The following is a 16,463-nucleotide window of genomic DNA, read 5'->3' on the forward strand; positions in this document are numbered from 1 at the left end:
TCTGAAAACAGCCCATTTAGTGTTTTAGAAAATAGTCCAGACTTCTGAATCACAGCAAAATTTCTACTTTTCTTCTAAAGGTTGTCAGATCTTTATCTGGAATTGTTGACTGTGTAGCGTGAGGTAGGGACTTGATTCCAGGAGTATTTTCTGTTTTACTACTGTTTTGTGGGTTTTGTTTTTTGGGTTTTTTTGTTTGTTTGTTTTGCAAGTGAAGGCCCGGATTTCTCAAGAGAAATCATTTTAAGGGGCAAGTGAGATTTGTTGAGTGGTCCTGGAGGTGCCCCAGACCCTGACCCCAGGCCTGTTGCAGGACTTGGGCGTGCTGGGGCCGTCTCAGGTGCCAGTGAGATCAAACGGGAGGAGAAGGAGGATGAGGAGAATGCGTCAGTGGCGGACAACTCAGAGGAGGAGAAGAAGGAGTTGAAGCCCCCCCGGACCCGGACCAGGTGCCAGCCCTCCTCAGCCCCCGCCCCGCCCTGCCCGTCAGGACGCACGCACACGCACACGCACACACACGGCGCCCACACCGCGAGGCTGTCGGCGGGCCCCCCGCCTGCCCCCCCGCCTCACTGTCTCCCTCTGGCCCCCCGGGCCCCCCCCCCCATAGCCCGGACGAGGACGAGGACGACCTTCTCCCCCCAGAGCAGAAGGCTGAGCGGGAGAAGGAGCGCCGGGTGGCCAATAACGCGCGGGAGCGGCTGCGGGTCCGAGACATCAATGAGGCTTTTAAGGAGCTGGGGCGCATGTGCCAGCTGCACCTCAACAGTGAGAAGCCCCAGACCAAACTGCTCATCCTGCACCAGGCCGTGTCGGTCATCCTGAATCTGGAGCAGCAGGTGCGAGGTCAGTGGGGGCGCCGCTCCCCTCCCCCGCCACTGCCGCCCTCGCTCTCACCCCACTTTCTGGAGCCAGCCTCCCCTGCTGTGACTATCCCCCTCCTGCCATGACCGTCCTCCTTGCTGTGGCCTCTCCCTGCAGTGACCACCCTGCCCGCTGTGACCTCCCCCACCACAGTCCCTGTTCCCTCTCTGACCACTGGGCCGCCTAGCCTGGCCCCAGTGTCCCCTCTACAGGTGGGAAGATGACACTCTTTGGCCCCCTAGCTCTGCAGACGGGGGCACTTGGCTCTGAACGCCATCCCTGGACCCCAGGGACTCCCACCCACCCCAGCCCTCCTTTCTGGGAAAGGCTGTAGTCCCCTGCCTGAAGCCCACGTGCCCTGGAGCCAAAGGTCATTGTCGCTCTGAGCAGACACATCCTTGTGGGGCCACTTGAGCCCGTCAGCCCCCATCTACAGGTGGGGTTCGTCCCCCCGCCCCCGTTTCTCAGGGCTGGGTGAGGATCCAGAAAGTCCCCCCTGTGACTTGGCTCCCCAGCTCAGCTCCTTAACGCCTCCCCTGCCTGCGCGCCCGTTAACCCTTTCTCTCCTGCAGCGCTGTCGCTTGGACCGGAGCTGGGGCCCTAGCCCACCCGGCCTGCTGTCCCCTCAGCTCTGAGGGTTCCGTGTTTCCGTGATGGTGTGGGCACCCCGCCGTGTTCCCCGCGCCCACCTCTCTGCTCTCTGCCTCTCGCGCTCCCCCCATCCCAGCCCATCCACCTCTCCGCTTCCACGGCAGCCCCTCCCTACCTCGCACTTGCTGCCCAAGCCCCGGATGGCAGGGCTGCGACCTTGGGGTCTTTCCTCCCCCAAAGCCCCCCAGTTGGGACTTGAGGGACGAAAGGGGACCAAGGGGTGCACCAGCCTCAGGCCTGTCAGTTTGGTCTGCGCGCTTGTCCTGGGCTCCGGGGGCCGCCGCCGCCACCTGGCGGGATCCGCTCAGGCCCAGGGGTGGGTGGGCGGGCAGGGGCAGCAGCAGCCCCCCCGCTGCGAGAGCAGGACAGGGCACCCCGAAGCTGCTCACATGCAAGTGCCTCGGCCCCTCCTCAGCCTCGGGCGCGCACCGGGACCAGGCCTTCCCCGCACTGTTCCACAGTCCCCGAGACCAGATGTGCAGCTGTCCTGATGGCAGTTTGCCCCCATCCCACCGAGGATCGGACACAGAGCAGTCCCCTGCGCCAAGCCGTGTGGCTACACAGTCCATAGGGTTCAAGCCAGGGTCTGGACCTTGTGGCAGGTGCCTGAGCTGTCCCAGAGTCTCTGTGACCAGGGCCCGGTAGCCTCCCCGACCCAGGGCCAAATGGGGTTGTTGGCGGCAGTGAGGAGCCGATGCTCCCAGCCCAGAGCCCCCCAGAGCCGGCACAGGGGTTGGGGGCGGGGGCCAGGCCTTGGCCCCCTGAGCCGAAGTCGTCTCTGCCTCTTCTCCCGCATCGTCAGGTCAGGCCTAGCACTCCTTTAGCCCAGCCAGCGACAGCTCTGCCCGGGGGACACCATCCCAGGAGGGGCGCTGGGCCTCCCCTGCCCTCCTGGCCAGTCCTGGGGCGTGTGGAGTGGGCAGGGGGCGAGGGATGCCCTGCAGCTCCGCACAGATACGCACACGGGGACCTTGGTCCCTCCTCCGCCCCCCCGGGAGCCCTCCCACGTCGGCCTCCTTTGGGCGTAACCTTGTAGCCTACAGCTGGCTCCCAGGGGTGCACAGGGGCAGGCACAGTGCCCAGGGGCCGGGCTCCAGGAGCCCTGGGAGCACAGGTGAGCACAGTATCACAGACACACACACGCACACACATGCGCCCGCACACGCACACAGCGGGAGCCCCGGCCCATGACTAACAGAGGCCCCGGTGCTGTGACCCAGCAGTACGGAGGAGGTGCTGTCCCTGGAGGAGAAAGACCTGAGGGACCGGGAGAGGCGCATGGCCAATAACGCACGGGAGCGGGTGCGCGTGCGGGACATTAACGAGGCCTTCCGGGAGCTGGGGCGCATGTGCCAGATGCACCTCAAGTCGGACAAGGCACAGACCAAACTGCTCATCCTGCAGCAGGCCGTGCAGGTCATCCTGGGCCTGGAGCAGCAGGTGCGAGGTAGGCTCCCAGGCCAGGTGCCCCCGCGCCGCGCCCCCGCCCCTCCCCGTGCGCAGACAGCGGGGGACTCCGCGCCGGCTCCACGTGCTGCTCACGGCCCCCACGCCCGCCGCCCCCGCGGGGACCCTCTCCCACATTGCTCTCCCCCTCCCCCCAGAGCGTAACCTGAACCCCAAAGCGGCTTGCTTGAAGCGGCGAGAAGAGGAGAAGGTGTCAGGCGTGGTCGGAGACCCCCAGATGGTGCTTTCGGCCGCCCACCCGGGCCTGAGCGAGGCCCACAACCCCGCGGGGCACATGTGAGGGGCGCACGTGAGGGGCGCCGTGCGGGACCTGGGACCCCAGCCGGTCCCCGCCGCACGTCCTCGGTCAGCACGGACCCGCGCCACCCCAGGGCCTCCGAGGGCGGGGCTGTCCGGCCCTGGGCCTCACCGCCTTGACGCCTGGGGACTTTGCTGATGGATCCTGAGACCGCGGCCCCGGCCCAGACCCCAAGGGGCAGTGTTTTGTTTTGTTTCGTTTTGTTTCTAAACAAAACCAGAACGCGAGCAAGATATACACTTTGTCAGAAAAGATTTAAAAATGCCTTAAGTATAAAACGCAGGAGAGTCCAAACCTACCACTCGCTGGAGGGAGAAGCTGCGCAAGACTGGCTCGTTCCTGAGGAGCCGCCGTGAATCGTGCCTACGCCTGACATTTGTCTTAAGGAAAATAAAGAACGTTAGTTACAAGATTTTTTTTTTTAATGTATTAGAAAACTAGCAAGGAGGATGCCTTTGGTCTCTTTTTTTTTTTTTTTAAGCTTTTTTGCATATGTTTTGTAAGCAACAAATTTTTTGTATAAAAGTCTTGTGTCTCTTGCTATTTCTGCTGCTGTTTCTAGACTTGAGCGTTGCATTTCATGATCAACCAGATTATTAAAAGTTGTATTAAAAAGGCCCACTGGACCCTGAGGTCTCCCCGCCCTGGGAGCCCCTGGACGCGAAGGAGGATGTTGTCTCCTAGCTGCTTATCCAGAGGTCGGGAGGTGTCCTGGGTTCGCTCAGGTGTGAGTGGTGGGCAGGCCTTTCCCTGTTGGGGGGTGTCCTCGGGGGACCCCTCGCCCCATTTTCCTCAGGGGTGGGGTGTCCGCGTGGAGCTGTCGAGGACACCCCCCCCCCCCGGAAGCAGCTCTGGTTCCTGGGCACCTCCCCATGAGCTGTTCTCCCAGGGTCTACAGACCTCCCCACATTGGATTTCATTGGGACCAACGTGTGTTCCTGGGCACGGGAGCATGGTGTTGGGGGCCTCCCTGGCACCCTGTCCCCACCTCTGGCAGAAGACCAGCACAAGCCCCCACCCCGACTGACCGCCCCCAAACCCAAAGAGCCCACAGGCTTTGCACCCGATCACCCACGAGACCAGGAGGGGGTCTCAGGCCCAGCACCTGGGCCTTCGGGGCCCCCCGTCGGGTCTCCCCGTGCCACCAGGCTTAAACTGAAAGTCCTTGACCCTGGAGCTCCTGCTGTTCCTGGGAAGCCAGGAAAGTGGCTCCCCCGTGGGTCCCCCAGCCCCAGGTCAGGCCTGCTGGGCTCCGGGGCTCCTTTTCCCCGTACCCCCCAACACCCAGGCCTTAGGGACCCCGGGGTGGCCACCTTCGCCCCCAGCACACCAGTCCGTCCAGCGTCTCCCCAGCCCCTCCCACTCGCTCCGGAGCAGTGGGGCTGCCTGTGCCCCGGAGCCCCGCCTGGAACTCCCCGGTCCAGGGAGCTGGGCGCCCCGAGGGAAGCTCCAGGCCTCAACCAAGCCCTGAGGTCACTGGGGTCCTCCCGTTGGGTCTGCTCCAACCCCCCCAAGACTGGTCGGGAGCAGCGAGGAGCCATGGGCTTGTGAAGGACCGTCCCCAGTGACTCCTGGTCTGTGTGGGTCTTGTGTGTCTTTTGGGGAACCTGCCTCAGTTTCCCTGTCTGCTTCTGGCCTTACGAGGGGCCGCTGCGCCCCCCACCGCCACCCCCAGACTACCGCCGGGCTCTGTATTAAATGTAAGTGGTCCTGGGGGAGGGAAGAGCCGCGATTACGGGAGAATTGTGCTGAGTGCCTCAGGATAACTGGTTTCCAAACAAAACTTTTTTAAGAAACATGGTTTTATACAAGTGTCGACACAGCTGGCTGGATTCTCTGGGATGTTCTAAACGGTCCTCTCTGAAGTGGATCTGGAGCCCCGTCCTGTGTAGAACAGCCCTGTAGCAATAAAGGTGACATTTGATGACCACACTTTGCTGTCCCCCGTGCTTCGGCGGGGGAGGCGGGGAGGCGGTGCCCCGTCGGGCAGCAGGTAGCGCGGGGCGCGGGGCACGGGCAGGGACAGGGCCCCGGGCCTGGGGCGGCTGTAAACATCCACGGGGATCTACGCTCCCTCATTCTGGGGTCAGGAGTCCCCCCCCAAGCGGGCCGGGTCCCTCCGGAGCCCCCTCCTGCCTCTCTCACTCCCGGGGGTGCCGGGTGTCGCGCCGCCGGTGGCCACATCGCCTCCGTGGCACGTGGCCGCCTCCCTGTGCGTCTGTGTCCAGATTCCCATTATGGGGACACCTGTCACTGCAGCAAGGCCGCCCTCCTCCCATGCGACTGTCTTAGCCCAGGATCTGCAAAGATCCTGGCTCCAAATAAGGTCCCCAGGGGTGGGGGGCAGGGCTTCAACATGGCTCTTTGGGGGACACACAGCAGTTTGACCACGGTGACCACGGCAATTCCACATCCCAGAGCCGAAGCTCCTCGGGGAACCTACCCCTGCAGTAGGGGTCCTGGGATGGAGCCCGTGTCGGCCGCTCCCCCTGCCTCCGCCCCGATGTGCTCCCTCCCCACACACGTAAATAAAATCTTTTTTTTTTGTTTATTTTTAAGCAATCACACCCGACATGGGGCTCAAGCTCATGACCCCGACATCCAGGGTCGCAGGCGCGTGGCCCACTCGCCAGCCCCGCGGCCCTTGGGAGGGGCGTCCAACGGTAGCGGGAGGAGGGAGGCCCGCGGCCGGGACACCAGCTCCGTGGATGTTTCTTTCTTTTTCTTTTAAGATTTTATTTATTTGAGGGAGCAGGGGGAGAGCGCAGGAGCGAGGGGGCCAGAAGCAGACGCCCCTCTGGGCAGGGGCCGACGTGGGGCCCTGGGCGCCGGCTGGGTGCCGCCTCGGTGGCCGCTCGGGGAGAGAAGCCTCCGGATGGTGACGAGGAGCGAGGGGGCGGAGGGGGGGCACCCTGTGACACCCGAGGCCCTTATTTGTCACCGGGTGTGACTGTGGGACACAGGGCCCACGGCCTTTCTAAATGGACAGAAGCCCGGGCAGGAGCCGCCCCCCGAGGCCACAGGTGCGAGGAGCCCGACCCGGCCGGCGGCGCAGGTCACGGACACCTTGGCTTGTGAACGCCAAGCTTGGTGGCTTCGTGCACGGGTGGACACGGGCGGACACGGGCCCCGCAGAGGAACGACTCAGCGCACCCGGCAGGAGGCGGCGGCTCGGGCTCACCTGTCCCCACGCGGCAGGCCGGACACAAGCTCAGCACCCTGGGTGCCTCCCTGGGTAGAAGGGCCTAGAAAATTTGGATTAACTCACAGAAGACATCAGCTGAGCAGTTGCGGGGGCTGGAGGGGCCGCGAGTCGGCCCAGCGGCTGGAGGAAGCCCGAGGCCCCGGCGCTGCCCCCACGGGCACGCGTGTCCACGTGCAACCTGCACGCGGTGACCATGTGCGTTTGTACACATCAAACACCTCAGTACGTTGTCAAGAGGTTATAGGAATCCATCCGCGGGGGAGCGGCACACACAGCGTGTCCCCCAGCGTGTCCCCTGCGCACGGCCACGTCCCTGGGCCGCCAGCAGGAGCAAGACCCTCATGTGCCGCCCTAGGATGGACCCGAGCCCACGATGCTCAGGGAGGGAACCAGACACAGGAGGCCCCATGGGGTGGGAGTCCACGCGTGTGACATGTGCAGGACGGGCTCATCCACGGACAGGGAGGGGGCCCGGGGGGTGACGGCTGATGAGGATGGAACGGACCTTTCCGAAGTGATGCAAGTAGGAGTGGTGGTTCCAACAGGTGAATGCACTGAGTGCCGCTGAAAATTTTTTTTAAGATTTTATTTTTTAATTTTATATATATATGGGGGGGACAGAGACACAGGCAGAGGGAGAAACGGGCTCAATGCAGGGAGCCCGACGCGGGACTCAATCCCGGGACCCCAGGATCGTGCCCTGGGCCAAAGGCAGGTGCTACACCGCTAAGGCCCCCCAGGGATCCCTAAAGATTTTATTCATTCATTCATGAGACACAGAGAGAGAGAGAGACGCAGAGACACAGGCAGAGGGAGAAGCAGGCTCCCTGCGGGGGAGCCCGGTTCGGGACTCAATCCCAGGACCCTGGGGTCACGCCCTGAGCTGAAAGCAGATGCTCAACCCCTGAAATACTTCTAAATGGCTAATTGTTGGTTATAGGGACTTCACAGCAGTAAAAACAAGAAAAGCAGTTCCATTTCCCCCAAAGGCCAGATGGGAGTATCACAGGGAATCCTGGCGCCCCGGGCAGAGGACCAGTGGGATGTGGGAACCGCTGAGAGTTCTTGCTTATCCGGTATCAGGATCCTGGCGACTCCCTTCTGGGGATCCTCCCCTCCAGTTCCAGCCCATGTCCTCGCAGGGGCAGAGGCTGACCTGCCCCATTTCCACAGCAGGCCCAGGAGAAGCAGCCCCGGGGCATTTTCTGCACTTATTGGGAGAGATGCAGAGGGAGATTCTAATAATATGGCCAGACTCCTGGATCCCGCGGTGCCTGAAGCCATCCAACATGCCGTAAAACCTCTTAACTTAAACTGGTTTTTGTTATCACTGGAAAGGAAAACCTTCTGCCTTATGAGCTGAGGTGCGTTAGGCAGAGGGGCAGTGAGCCAGGGCTCCTGGACCTGCAGCCCTCAGGCCCCATGCCCAGCTCCAATTTTTTTTTTTTTTTAAAGGTTTTATTTACCTGTTTCCGAGAAAGAAAAAGAGTGAGAGCGTGAGCCGGGCAGGGCGGGAGAAGAAGAGACAGGAGAGGAGCCCAAGTCGACTCTGCAGGGAGCGCGGAGCCCAACGTGGGGCCGGATCTCAGGACCCCGAGACCGCACCGGAGCTGAGACCAAGAGCCTGAAACCCGGGACGCGGAGCCACCGTCCTTCCGTGCAGGCCGCTCGGATGCAAAGCGGAGGCCCCAGGGCACCTGCAGAGACACAGTCTACACCGGTAGCAACAAGCCCCCTCTCCCCGGGCCGCGGGGTATCAGTGCGGGGGGGGGGGGGGGGGCTCCCGCCCGCGGAGGGGCCAGGACGCGCCCAGGACCCGGGAGCTGCCCCTCCCCCCACCCCGCGGAGGGGCCTGGACCCGCCCAGGACCCGCGGCCCCGGAGCTGCCCCCCCGCCCCGCGGAGGGACCAGGACCCGGGAGCTGCCCCTCCCCCCCCGCGGAGGGACCAGGACCCGGGAGCTGCCCCTCCCCCCCACCCCGCGGAGGGACCAGGACCCGGGGGCTACCCCTCCCCCCCGCCCCGCGGAGGGACCAGGACCCACCCAGGACCCGCGGCCCCGAGCTGCCGCCCTGCAGGAGGCGAGCGAGGGGGCAGGCGAGCCCCGGACTGCACCCGACGCCGGGGCCCCGGACCGCCCCGGGACCCCAGGGGCGACGGCCCCACAGGCGGCGTCCGAGCGACCGCGCCGCTCCTCCGGCGGCCCCGGCCAGGCCCTGCCCCTGCCCTCCGGGCCTGCTCCCGTCGGCAGATAAAGCCCCCGCTGGCGGCAGGACACACGCAGCAGCCAGGCGTCTCGGGTGCAGCTGCGGCCGCGGGGAGCCGCCCTGGCCGCCGGCGAGGGGACACCCCCGCGACTCCCGGTCCCGCGCTCGGCAGGACCCGCCCACCCGCGGCCTCGCGGGAACGACTTCCGACCCTCCCCGGAAGTGACCGCTAGGTTTTCCGGGTCTGCGCGCGCAGCAACGCCGACGCCCGTTGCCCACTGGGCAGCCTGCCCGGGGCGGGGCCTCCGCGTGCGCCTGCGCGCTGCGACCGCCGCGCCTGCGCAGTGCGGCCGGCGGCAGCCGGGGTCACCCTGAGCTGCGGACCGCGTCGCGATGCTGAGCAGGTTACTGGGCCCGCGCTACCGGGAACTGGCCAGAAACTGGTGAGCGTGTGCCCCCGGCCCCCGCGTCCCCGGCCGGCACCTGTGATGCTGCAGGCCCCAGAGGGGTCCGGCGCGCGCGTCCGGGGCGGGCTCCTCACCCCTGCCTGGGCGGACCGACACGGCCGCCCGCCGTCTGTCCAGGCCCCGGGCTCCCGGGCTCCCACCGGACGCCGGGCAGGGTTCCTGGGGCGTTACGGACCCTCGGAGCCGTGGTGGTGGTGGTGGTGGTGGAGGAAGTAGCGCCTGCAGCCCCCGCCCGCCGTGAGGCTCGTGGCCGGCCACGGGAGCTGCAGCGGGTTCCCCGGCCGCGGAGCACGTGGGCCCGCACGGCCCCGAAGCGCGAGCAAGTACCCCTCCCGCGTGGGTGAGCATTGCGGCGCCCCTGAGCCGAGCCCGCCACGCCGGGAGGCTGCGGCGTCCTCCAGGGGCTCTGCCTCCGGTCGTTCGCCGCGCAGGCCTGATTGTCGCGGAGCCCTGCGGGGCAGCTCCGGTGGCCCTGCTTCCTGCAGAGGACGGACGAGCCAGAGCACCTGGGTTCACAAGGTCACCTCCGCGAGCCTCGCTCCTTACGCTAGAGACTGGGTCCCGCTCCTGCTCGTGGGGAGCAGGTGCATGGGGTCTGACCCGCAGGAGGCCGGTGGAGCCACTGAGGACTCTAGCCAGTCACCGCACACGAGTGAGGGGCGGCCCCTGGGCGAGAGCTGCACTCAGCCTGTGCCTGCACCCAGCACCTAGGTGTCCTTGGGCAGGTGTCCTGCCCTTCTGTGCACTCCTGATCCCTCTCTCAGTCCCACAGCTGTCACGGATCAACTGTGAGCTGCAGAGCGGACGCCAGCATGCACACCTGGGCTCTATAAGGGTGGTTATGAGCTCACATTGTTGAATTTTTTTGAGCAAATTCCACAAAAAAATCTGCCAGTGTGAAAGCAGGTGGGACTAAGGTCGCCTCGGGGTCTTTGGCTTTGCGGCCACCCCACGGAGTTGTCTGAGGGTTGTGTTCATACGCTGGGCAGGAGGGGGTGTGTGTGGTGGGCGCTGGATAAGCGGGAGGGGGAGAGACCCAGAGATGCAGCTGGAAGGGTGATTCCCGATCAGGACCTGACCCCTGCTGTCCTCTGGCAGGATCCCCACAGCAGGCATGTGGGGTGCCGTGGGCGCTGTGGGGCTGGTGTGGGCCACGGACTGGCGGCTGATTCTGGACTGGGTGCCCTACATCAACGGCAAGTTTAAGAAGGACAATTAAACGGATCCTCTTCAGACGCCTCTGGTAAGTTTGGCGGCCGTTAGCAGGTGAATCCTGTGATTCCCACATGGTTGAGGACTGGTGCTGCCATGAGGCTGGTTTTCCCTGCCCCAGGAGCTAGGGCGCAGGTCTGGAAGGCTCACCTGGATCGTTAACCCAGGAGAACCCTGCCCGTCAACACAAAGCTGCCAACCAGCATCCCTGGTTCGCAGGGCTGAGGAACAGGCAGTGCCCCAGGGGCCCCGTCCCGGAGGCTGACTGCACATCCCACACCGTGCCTGCCATCCCAGTCTGCCCAGCCCCGGGTGTCACGGAGGGGTGCCCCACTTCACAGGGCAAGTGGAAGCTGGCCCACAGCTGCTGGCCTCCCTAGGGGTGCTGCTTGAGCCTTAACGACCCCTTGGATGGTTCCATTGGCCTCGGACATGGCTGTCAACTGTGCTGACCACGTGGCCTGGCGGTGTTCTGGTTTGCCGCCCGCCTGACGGCCAGAGTGCCCGTGCACTCTGTCCATGCAGCAACTACGTGGCATAGCCGGCTTTGACTTTGGAGGCTGGCTGCGGTGTGCAGACCTCATCACTCAGCGCCTCCCTCCTTGCAAGGACGGGAGCCTGGAGTCTAATGCCCACCCCGCCCTGTCTCCCCTCCAGGTGTTGGCGGGTGGTGTCGCCTTCTCTGAGCCCTTGCCGTGCCTGGACCTGCCCACGCCCTCCGGATGGACCTTAGGGACACGGACAGCATGACCGAGGACTCTTTCTGAAGATAGCTTTCATGTTTAAGTGCGCACAGCATTAAACCTTGCTCTGAAACCTGCCCCACCTGGACGTGGTCATGCTGGGGACGTGGTTACCGTAACATAACCCTGGTGGCCTGAGTGACCCGGGGTGGGGGAGGCAGTGTGTCAAACAGCAAACCTCCGTTACCGCTCGACGTCTGGGGGTGAGAATTTAGGAGAAGGTTAGTTACGTGGTCCTGGCTCCAGTTACTCAGGAGGATGCAGTCAAGGTGTCAGCCAGGGCTGCTGGTTGGAAGGCCGGACTGGGGTGGGAGCTGTTCATGCTTTGCCGTGTGGGCCTCTCCTAGAATCTTTGCAGGTGGAAGCTGCGTGTCTTAGGACCTTCCCCCCAAAGTCTTGCACCATCACTTTCTCCACTGTTAGAAAACACATCCCCACATCCAGCCCACACTCACGGTACGGAGACCTTAGCTCCATTTTAAAAGAACAAAGATCAGAACTTGTAGAAAAGTGAAGCCCTCATCTGAAGGATACAGAAAACAGCAGGTACACAAGGACCTGTGGCACTCCCTTTCCTCCCTCTGGCCCCTGCCCTGTTCTTGAAAATTCTAGAAGCTACGTGTGCGTCAAAGCATACTTGTGAAAACCACTCCCGTGTTAGTCGGCCATAAGGAAACCCCACAGACTTGAGAGCTTAAGCAGATCAGTTCTAGAGGCGGAAGGTTGAGGTCAAGATTCTGGGTTTTGCTGCATCCTGCTTTTCCCTGATTCCCCTGTGGGGGGGCGCGGAGGGTGCGTGCTCCCAGTGTTCTGGGCCACTAATCCTCTGGGGACACGGCCCCACCCTCCTGACCTCACCTAACATCCCAGGCCACCTCCAGCAGCCGCCCTCAGGGTTGGGGCTTCACTGGATGCAGGTGGAGGAGGTCAGGCGTTCGGAACAGGGGTGATTTTTCTTTTTCTTTTTTTTATTTTTCTGTTTTAAGATTTTATTTATTCATGACAGAGAGAGAGGCAGAGACACAGGCAGATGGAAGGAGAGAAGCAGGCTCCATGCAGGGAGCCTGATGCGGGACTTGATCCCGGGTCTCCAGGATCACACCCTGGGCCAAAGGGCTGCCCAACAGGGGTGCCCAACAGGGGTGATTTTAACACAAGCAGTGGCACTGATGACACCCCTTCTGCACATCATTTTTTTACCAAAGGCATCTTTCCTGGGGCTCAAGCCACTTGGGGCCCGGTCCTCCGCTTTGAAATGGCTGCCACATGCCAACACTCAAACTGCTCTCAATAAATCCTGTCACTCGCTGTTCTCTGCAGTGAGGTCTTTTCAGCGATTTATAAATAGATGTGCTTCTTAAAACCTAACAAGGGAGGGGCCACGAGACAAAGGAGTTACTCCTAAGTTTGTTTTGTTTTTAAGTTTCCAGCCCCTGCAGGGCTGGGCGGCCCCACCGCCCCCGAGGCAGCACGGAGCTGGAGCCGTGTGGCCTGAAGTGGAAGGAAACCCGTGGCCCCCTTCCCACAACTGATTTGATAATGCTGAACACCTTTAAAGAAAATACAGGTGAGCTTGCTTCCATGAGAGCCAGAAAAGTAAAATTCTAATTCAGATTGTTATGCATTAAACTGAAAGTACTGTGAGTGTTTTTTTTTTTTTTTTTTTTTTTTTTTAGAGATTTATTTATTGAGAGGGAGAGGCAGAGACACAGGCAGAGGCAGAAGCAGGCTCCATGCGGGGAGCCCCACATGGGACTCGATCCAGGTCTCCAGGATCACACCCCGGGCTGCAGGTGGCGCTAAACCACTGCGTCATGGGGCTGCCCCTACTGTGAGCTTTAATACAAGTTTTCAGTATTTTTCCCCCCAGTATTTTAATACCTTTCCAACCACTTAAGTCTGGGTGGAAAGTTAACCATTAAAAACATCTATAAAAGATCACAGCTCTCATGTTGTCTCCGGTTCGAAATGGCTCAGTACAATGCCATGAAGCCCTTTATTTAAAACTTCTACATTTTTGGGGATGCCTGGGTGGCTCAACGGATAAGCATCTGCGTTTGGCATGATCCCGGGGTCCCTGCAAGGAGCCTGCTTCTCCCTTCTGCCTGTGTGTGTCTCTATGTGTCTCTCATGAATAAATAAAATCTTAAAAAATATATATATATATATGTATATGTATATATATATATACAGGCAGCCCAGATGGCTCAGCAGTTTAGCGCCGCCTTCAGCCCGGGGTGTGATCTTGAAGACCTGGGATTGAGTCCCACATCGGGTTCCCTGCATGGAGCCTGCTTCTCCCTCTGCCTGAGTCTCTGCCTCTCTGTCTCTGTTGTGAATAAATAAAATCTTAAAAAATAAAAAATCTGTTAACACCTCTAAAGAAAAATTTCACATCTTGGAGGCGCCTGGGCGGCTCAGTTGGTAGAGTGTGCAACTCTTGATCTCGGGGGTCATGAGTTTGAGCCCCACATTGGGCATGGAGATTATTTAAATAAACTGTCGGGTACCTGGGTGGCTCATTCAGTTAAGCGTCTGCCTTGGGCTCAGGTCGTGATATCAGGGTCCTGAAATGGGGCCCCATGTTGGGCTCCCTGCTCATCAGGGAGTCTGCTTCTCCCTCTGCCTGCTTCTCCCCTTGCTTGTGTTCTTACTCTCCCTTTCTGCCAAGTAAATAAAAATCTTAAATAAATTGGGGTTCCTGGCTGGCTCAGGAGAATATGTGACTCTTGATCTTGGGGTTAGGAGTTTGGGCCCCACGTGGGGTATAGCAAGATTTACAGAAAAAAGTAGAATTTAAGTAAAAATTGAAAACAAACTTGGAGGCATCTGGGTGGCTCTGTCGTCAAAGCAGCTGACTCTTGATTTCAGCTCAGGTCATGATCTCCGGTTCCTTGGATCGAGCCCCCTGTTGGGCTTGGAATCTGCTTAAGATTCTCCGTCTCCCCACCCTACTACGTACTGTCTCTAAATAAAATATTTTTTATAAAGTACAAATTTGACATTTTATCTATCATGGATCTTTTGCATTTAAGTTGTTACAACACTGCAGTAAATGCCATTCATCTTGATGCTGAGGTCTTTGGGACCCTTTACGTTCTGTGCCCCAGCTGAGTGGCGTGCTTGCCTCCCGTGAACTCAGGAACTGCTGACTGGGGAGATCTGTGGTTGTCAAGACTGGGGGAGTCCTGGCATTGAGTGGGTGAGGCGAGGGGTGCTGCTCAGTCCCCCACAGCACCCAGGACGCCCGCAATCACCCAGCCCCAAGGTCCACAATACTGAGGGGAGAGGCCCTGTCAGTCAAAGTGGCTCCTTATGTCACCAGATTTCGTTTCTATTTCTTACCTCGTGTACATGGGCAGGAGAGGGTGTCTGCTTGCGGCCTGAGCCAGCCAGCCCGGGAAGGGGAGCTTCAGAGTGCCAGCAAACCAGGAGAGGCACGCAACTGCCGCCCCCCTCCCAGGGCTCCTGGCCTCCCATCCCTGCTGGCACCCTGATCATGTCCACCCGGACCGGCCCCTTGGGGTCAGGCAATGCCCACAGGCCAGCTGAATACGATCTGGAGACATCCTAGGCCCCAGGCGGTCAAAGTCCCACAGAAGCAAGTGAGGTCCAGCTAGCTGGATGCCTGAGAACGGAGAGGAGGCTCCTAGGGTGCGTTTCCGATGGTGGTTCTTAGGGTCAAATCTTATGACCTACACCATACACGCATCAACATGGTACTAACAAAAACCAGAAAGTAAACATCGACAATGTGGTGAAACGAGCCCTCCCCCCAACCCCTTTCACTCCCCAGCTCAAAAGACCAGGTGGCTTCCCTTCTCACCCCTCCCCTTGCTGGCCCAGGGCAGGTGCTCAGGAAAAGATGGCTGAAGAGTTGATGGATCTATGGTGCCAGGAGGCCCAGCCTCCTCCTCACGCACCACTGGCAGGAATGTGAAATGGGGCAGGTGCTGTCAAAAAGTTTGGCTGGGGACCCCTGGGTGGCTCAGTGGTTGTTTAGTGCCTGCCTTTGGCCCAGGACGTGATCCTGGAGACCCGGGATTGAGTCCCACGTCAGGCTCCCTGCATGGAGCCTGCTTCTCCCTCTGCCTGTCTCATGAATAAATAAATAAAACCTTAAAAAAAAAAGGGTGGCTGTTTTAAAAATTAAATGCAGGGATGCCTGGGTGGCTCAGTGGGTTGAGCATCTGCCTTTGACTCAGGTCATGATCTCATGGTCTTGGTTTGGAGTCCCACAACCGGGCTCCCTGCTCAGCGGGAGCTGCTTCTCCCTCTCCCTTTGCCTGCTGCTCCTCCTGCTTATGTGCTCTGTGTCAAATAAATAAAATCTTTGAAAATAAGATTTTATTCATGAGAGACACGGAGACAGAGGGAGAAGCAGGCTCTATGCCCAGAGCCCAATATGGGACCCCATCCCAGGACTCCAGGATCCCGCCCTGAGCCAAAGGCAGACACTCAACAGCTGAGCCCCCCAGGCGTCTTGAAAATAAAAATAAATTAAACACAGAATTAGCACGTGACCCAGCAATTCCACTTCGGGGTATGCACCCAAAGACTTGAAAGCAGGACCTGGGAGTGGTCCTGGGAATCCCTGACGCAGGAACCTTAATACTTTTTCCTTTATGTGTCTTTATGTGGTTTCACTGACAATAAGTGTAAATAAAACCATTCAAGCTGGTAAAATGCAAGCCCAGCAGCGCCCAGCATTGCCCTCCACGAAGGTCAGCGTCCCGAAGTTCTGGGTTCTGGCCTCAACTCTGCAGAAGGGAATGCAGTGCCCCCAGCCAGCTTCGCACCGTGACAGCTCGGGCGCCCACCTGGCCGCTCTGCCCTTTATCTGTCTGACGGCAGGACGAGGACAGGTGGGGAACCGTGAGAAGCCCTGCACCTGAAGACCTGCAGCAGGCCGTCGAGCTTCACCTGTGCCCCACGCGCTGGTCCTGGGGGGCCGGGTCCCGCTGGGACCTGAGCTGGGGGGACACCTGCAGGGGAGACGCGGGGGTACGGCCGCCGCTCTGCGTCCCCCGGCGCCCGGACAGGAGGCTCCGCGGTCTCCGGGCACTGACCTCGGCTCCATCACCCCAAGTCCCGAGCACCTGCCCTGGGCCGGCGAGGGGAGGGGCTGAGGGGAAGCCGCCGGGCTCTCGGGGGCGCGGAAGGGCCCCGGGGCGTGCAGGGCGGCGGTCAACAACGCCTGCAGGCTGGGTGGCCGCGCGGCGGGACGGACGACGGCCCGGGACCGGGCGGCCACCTCGGGACCGTGCGGCGGCCGGCGGCTCGCGGAGCACAGTGCGCAGGCGCGGGGCGGGCGGGCAGGGGGCGGTGCTCCACTCCAGCCCCGCCCCCC

At 61.1% G+C, this 16,463-nt stretch overlaps 2 protein-coding genes across 16 annotated transcripts in view; both read left to right on the top strand.

Moving 5' to 3' along the window:
- Window positions 1-3,898, top strand: part of TCF3 (transcription factor 3) — a 30,288-nt gene extending 26,390 nt beyond the window's left edge. For 2 of the 15 annotated variants that reach the window (XM_077860674.1, XM_077860675.1), the window contains exons 17-19: window positions 314-449; window positions 611-846; window positions 3,120-3,898. In XM_077860674.1, coding sequence (XP_077716800.1) covers window positions 314-449; window positions 611-846; window positions 3,120-3,262 — 515 coding nt within the window. In that variant the 3' untranslated portion in view covers window positions 3,263-3,898. Of the gene's footprint in view, window positions 1-313; window positions 450-610; window positions 847-2,735; window positions 2,963-3,119 lie in introns of those variants that run through there. The other 13 variants (XM_077860676.1, XM_077860678.1, XM_077860677.1 and 10 more) reach the window with 12 other exon arrangements.
- A 5,077-nt stretch (window positions 3,899-8,975) lies between these two features.
- Window positions 8,976-11,190, top strand: UQCR11 (ubiquinol-cytochrome c reductase, complex III subunit XI). Its single transcript, XM_077860690.1, has 3 exons — window positions 8,976-9,134; window positions 10,257-10,401; window positions 11,028-11,190. Exons 1-2 carry the CDS (start codon window positions 9,085-9,087, stop codon window positions 10,375-10,377), a joined length of 171 nt encoding a protein of 56 aa, XP_077716816.1. The 5' UTR covers window positions 8,976-9,084; the 3' UTR covers window positions 10,378-10,401; window positions 11,028-11,190.
- Window positions 11,191-16,463: the final 5,273 nt, after the last annotated feature.

This window comes from Canis aureus, chromosome 19 (genome assembly GCF_053574225.1).
Source record: "Canis aureus isolate CA01 chromosome 19, VMU_Caureus_v.1.0, whole genome shotgun sequence".
Taxonomy (NCBI): Eukaryota; Metazoa; Chordata; class Mammalia; order Carnivora; family Canidae; genus Canis; species Canis aureus.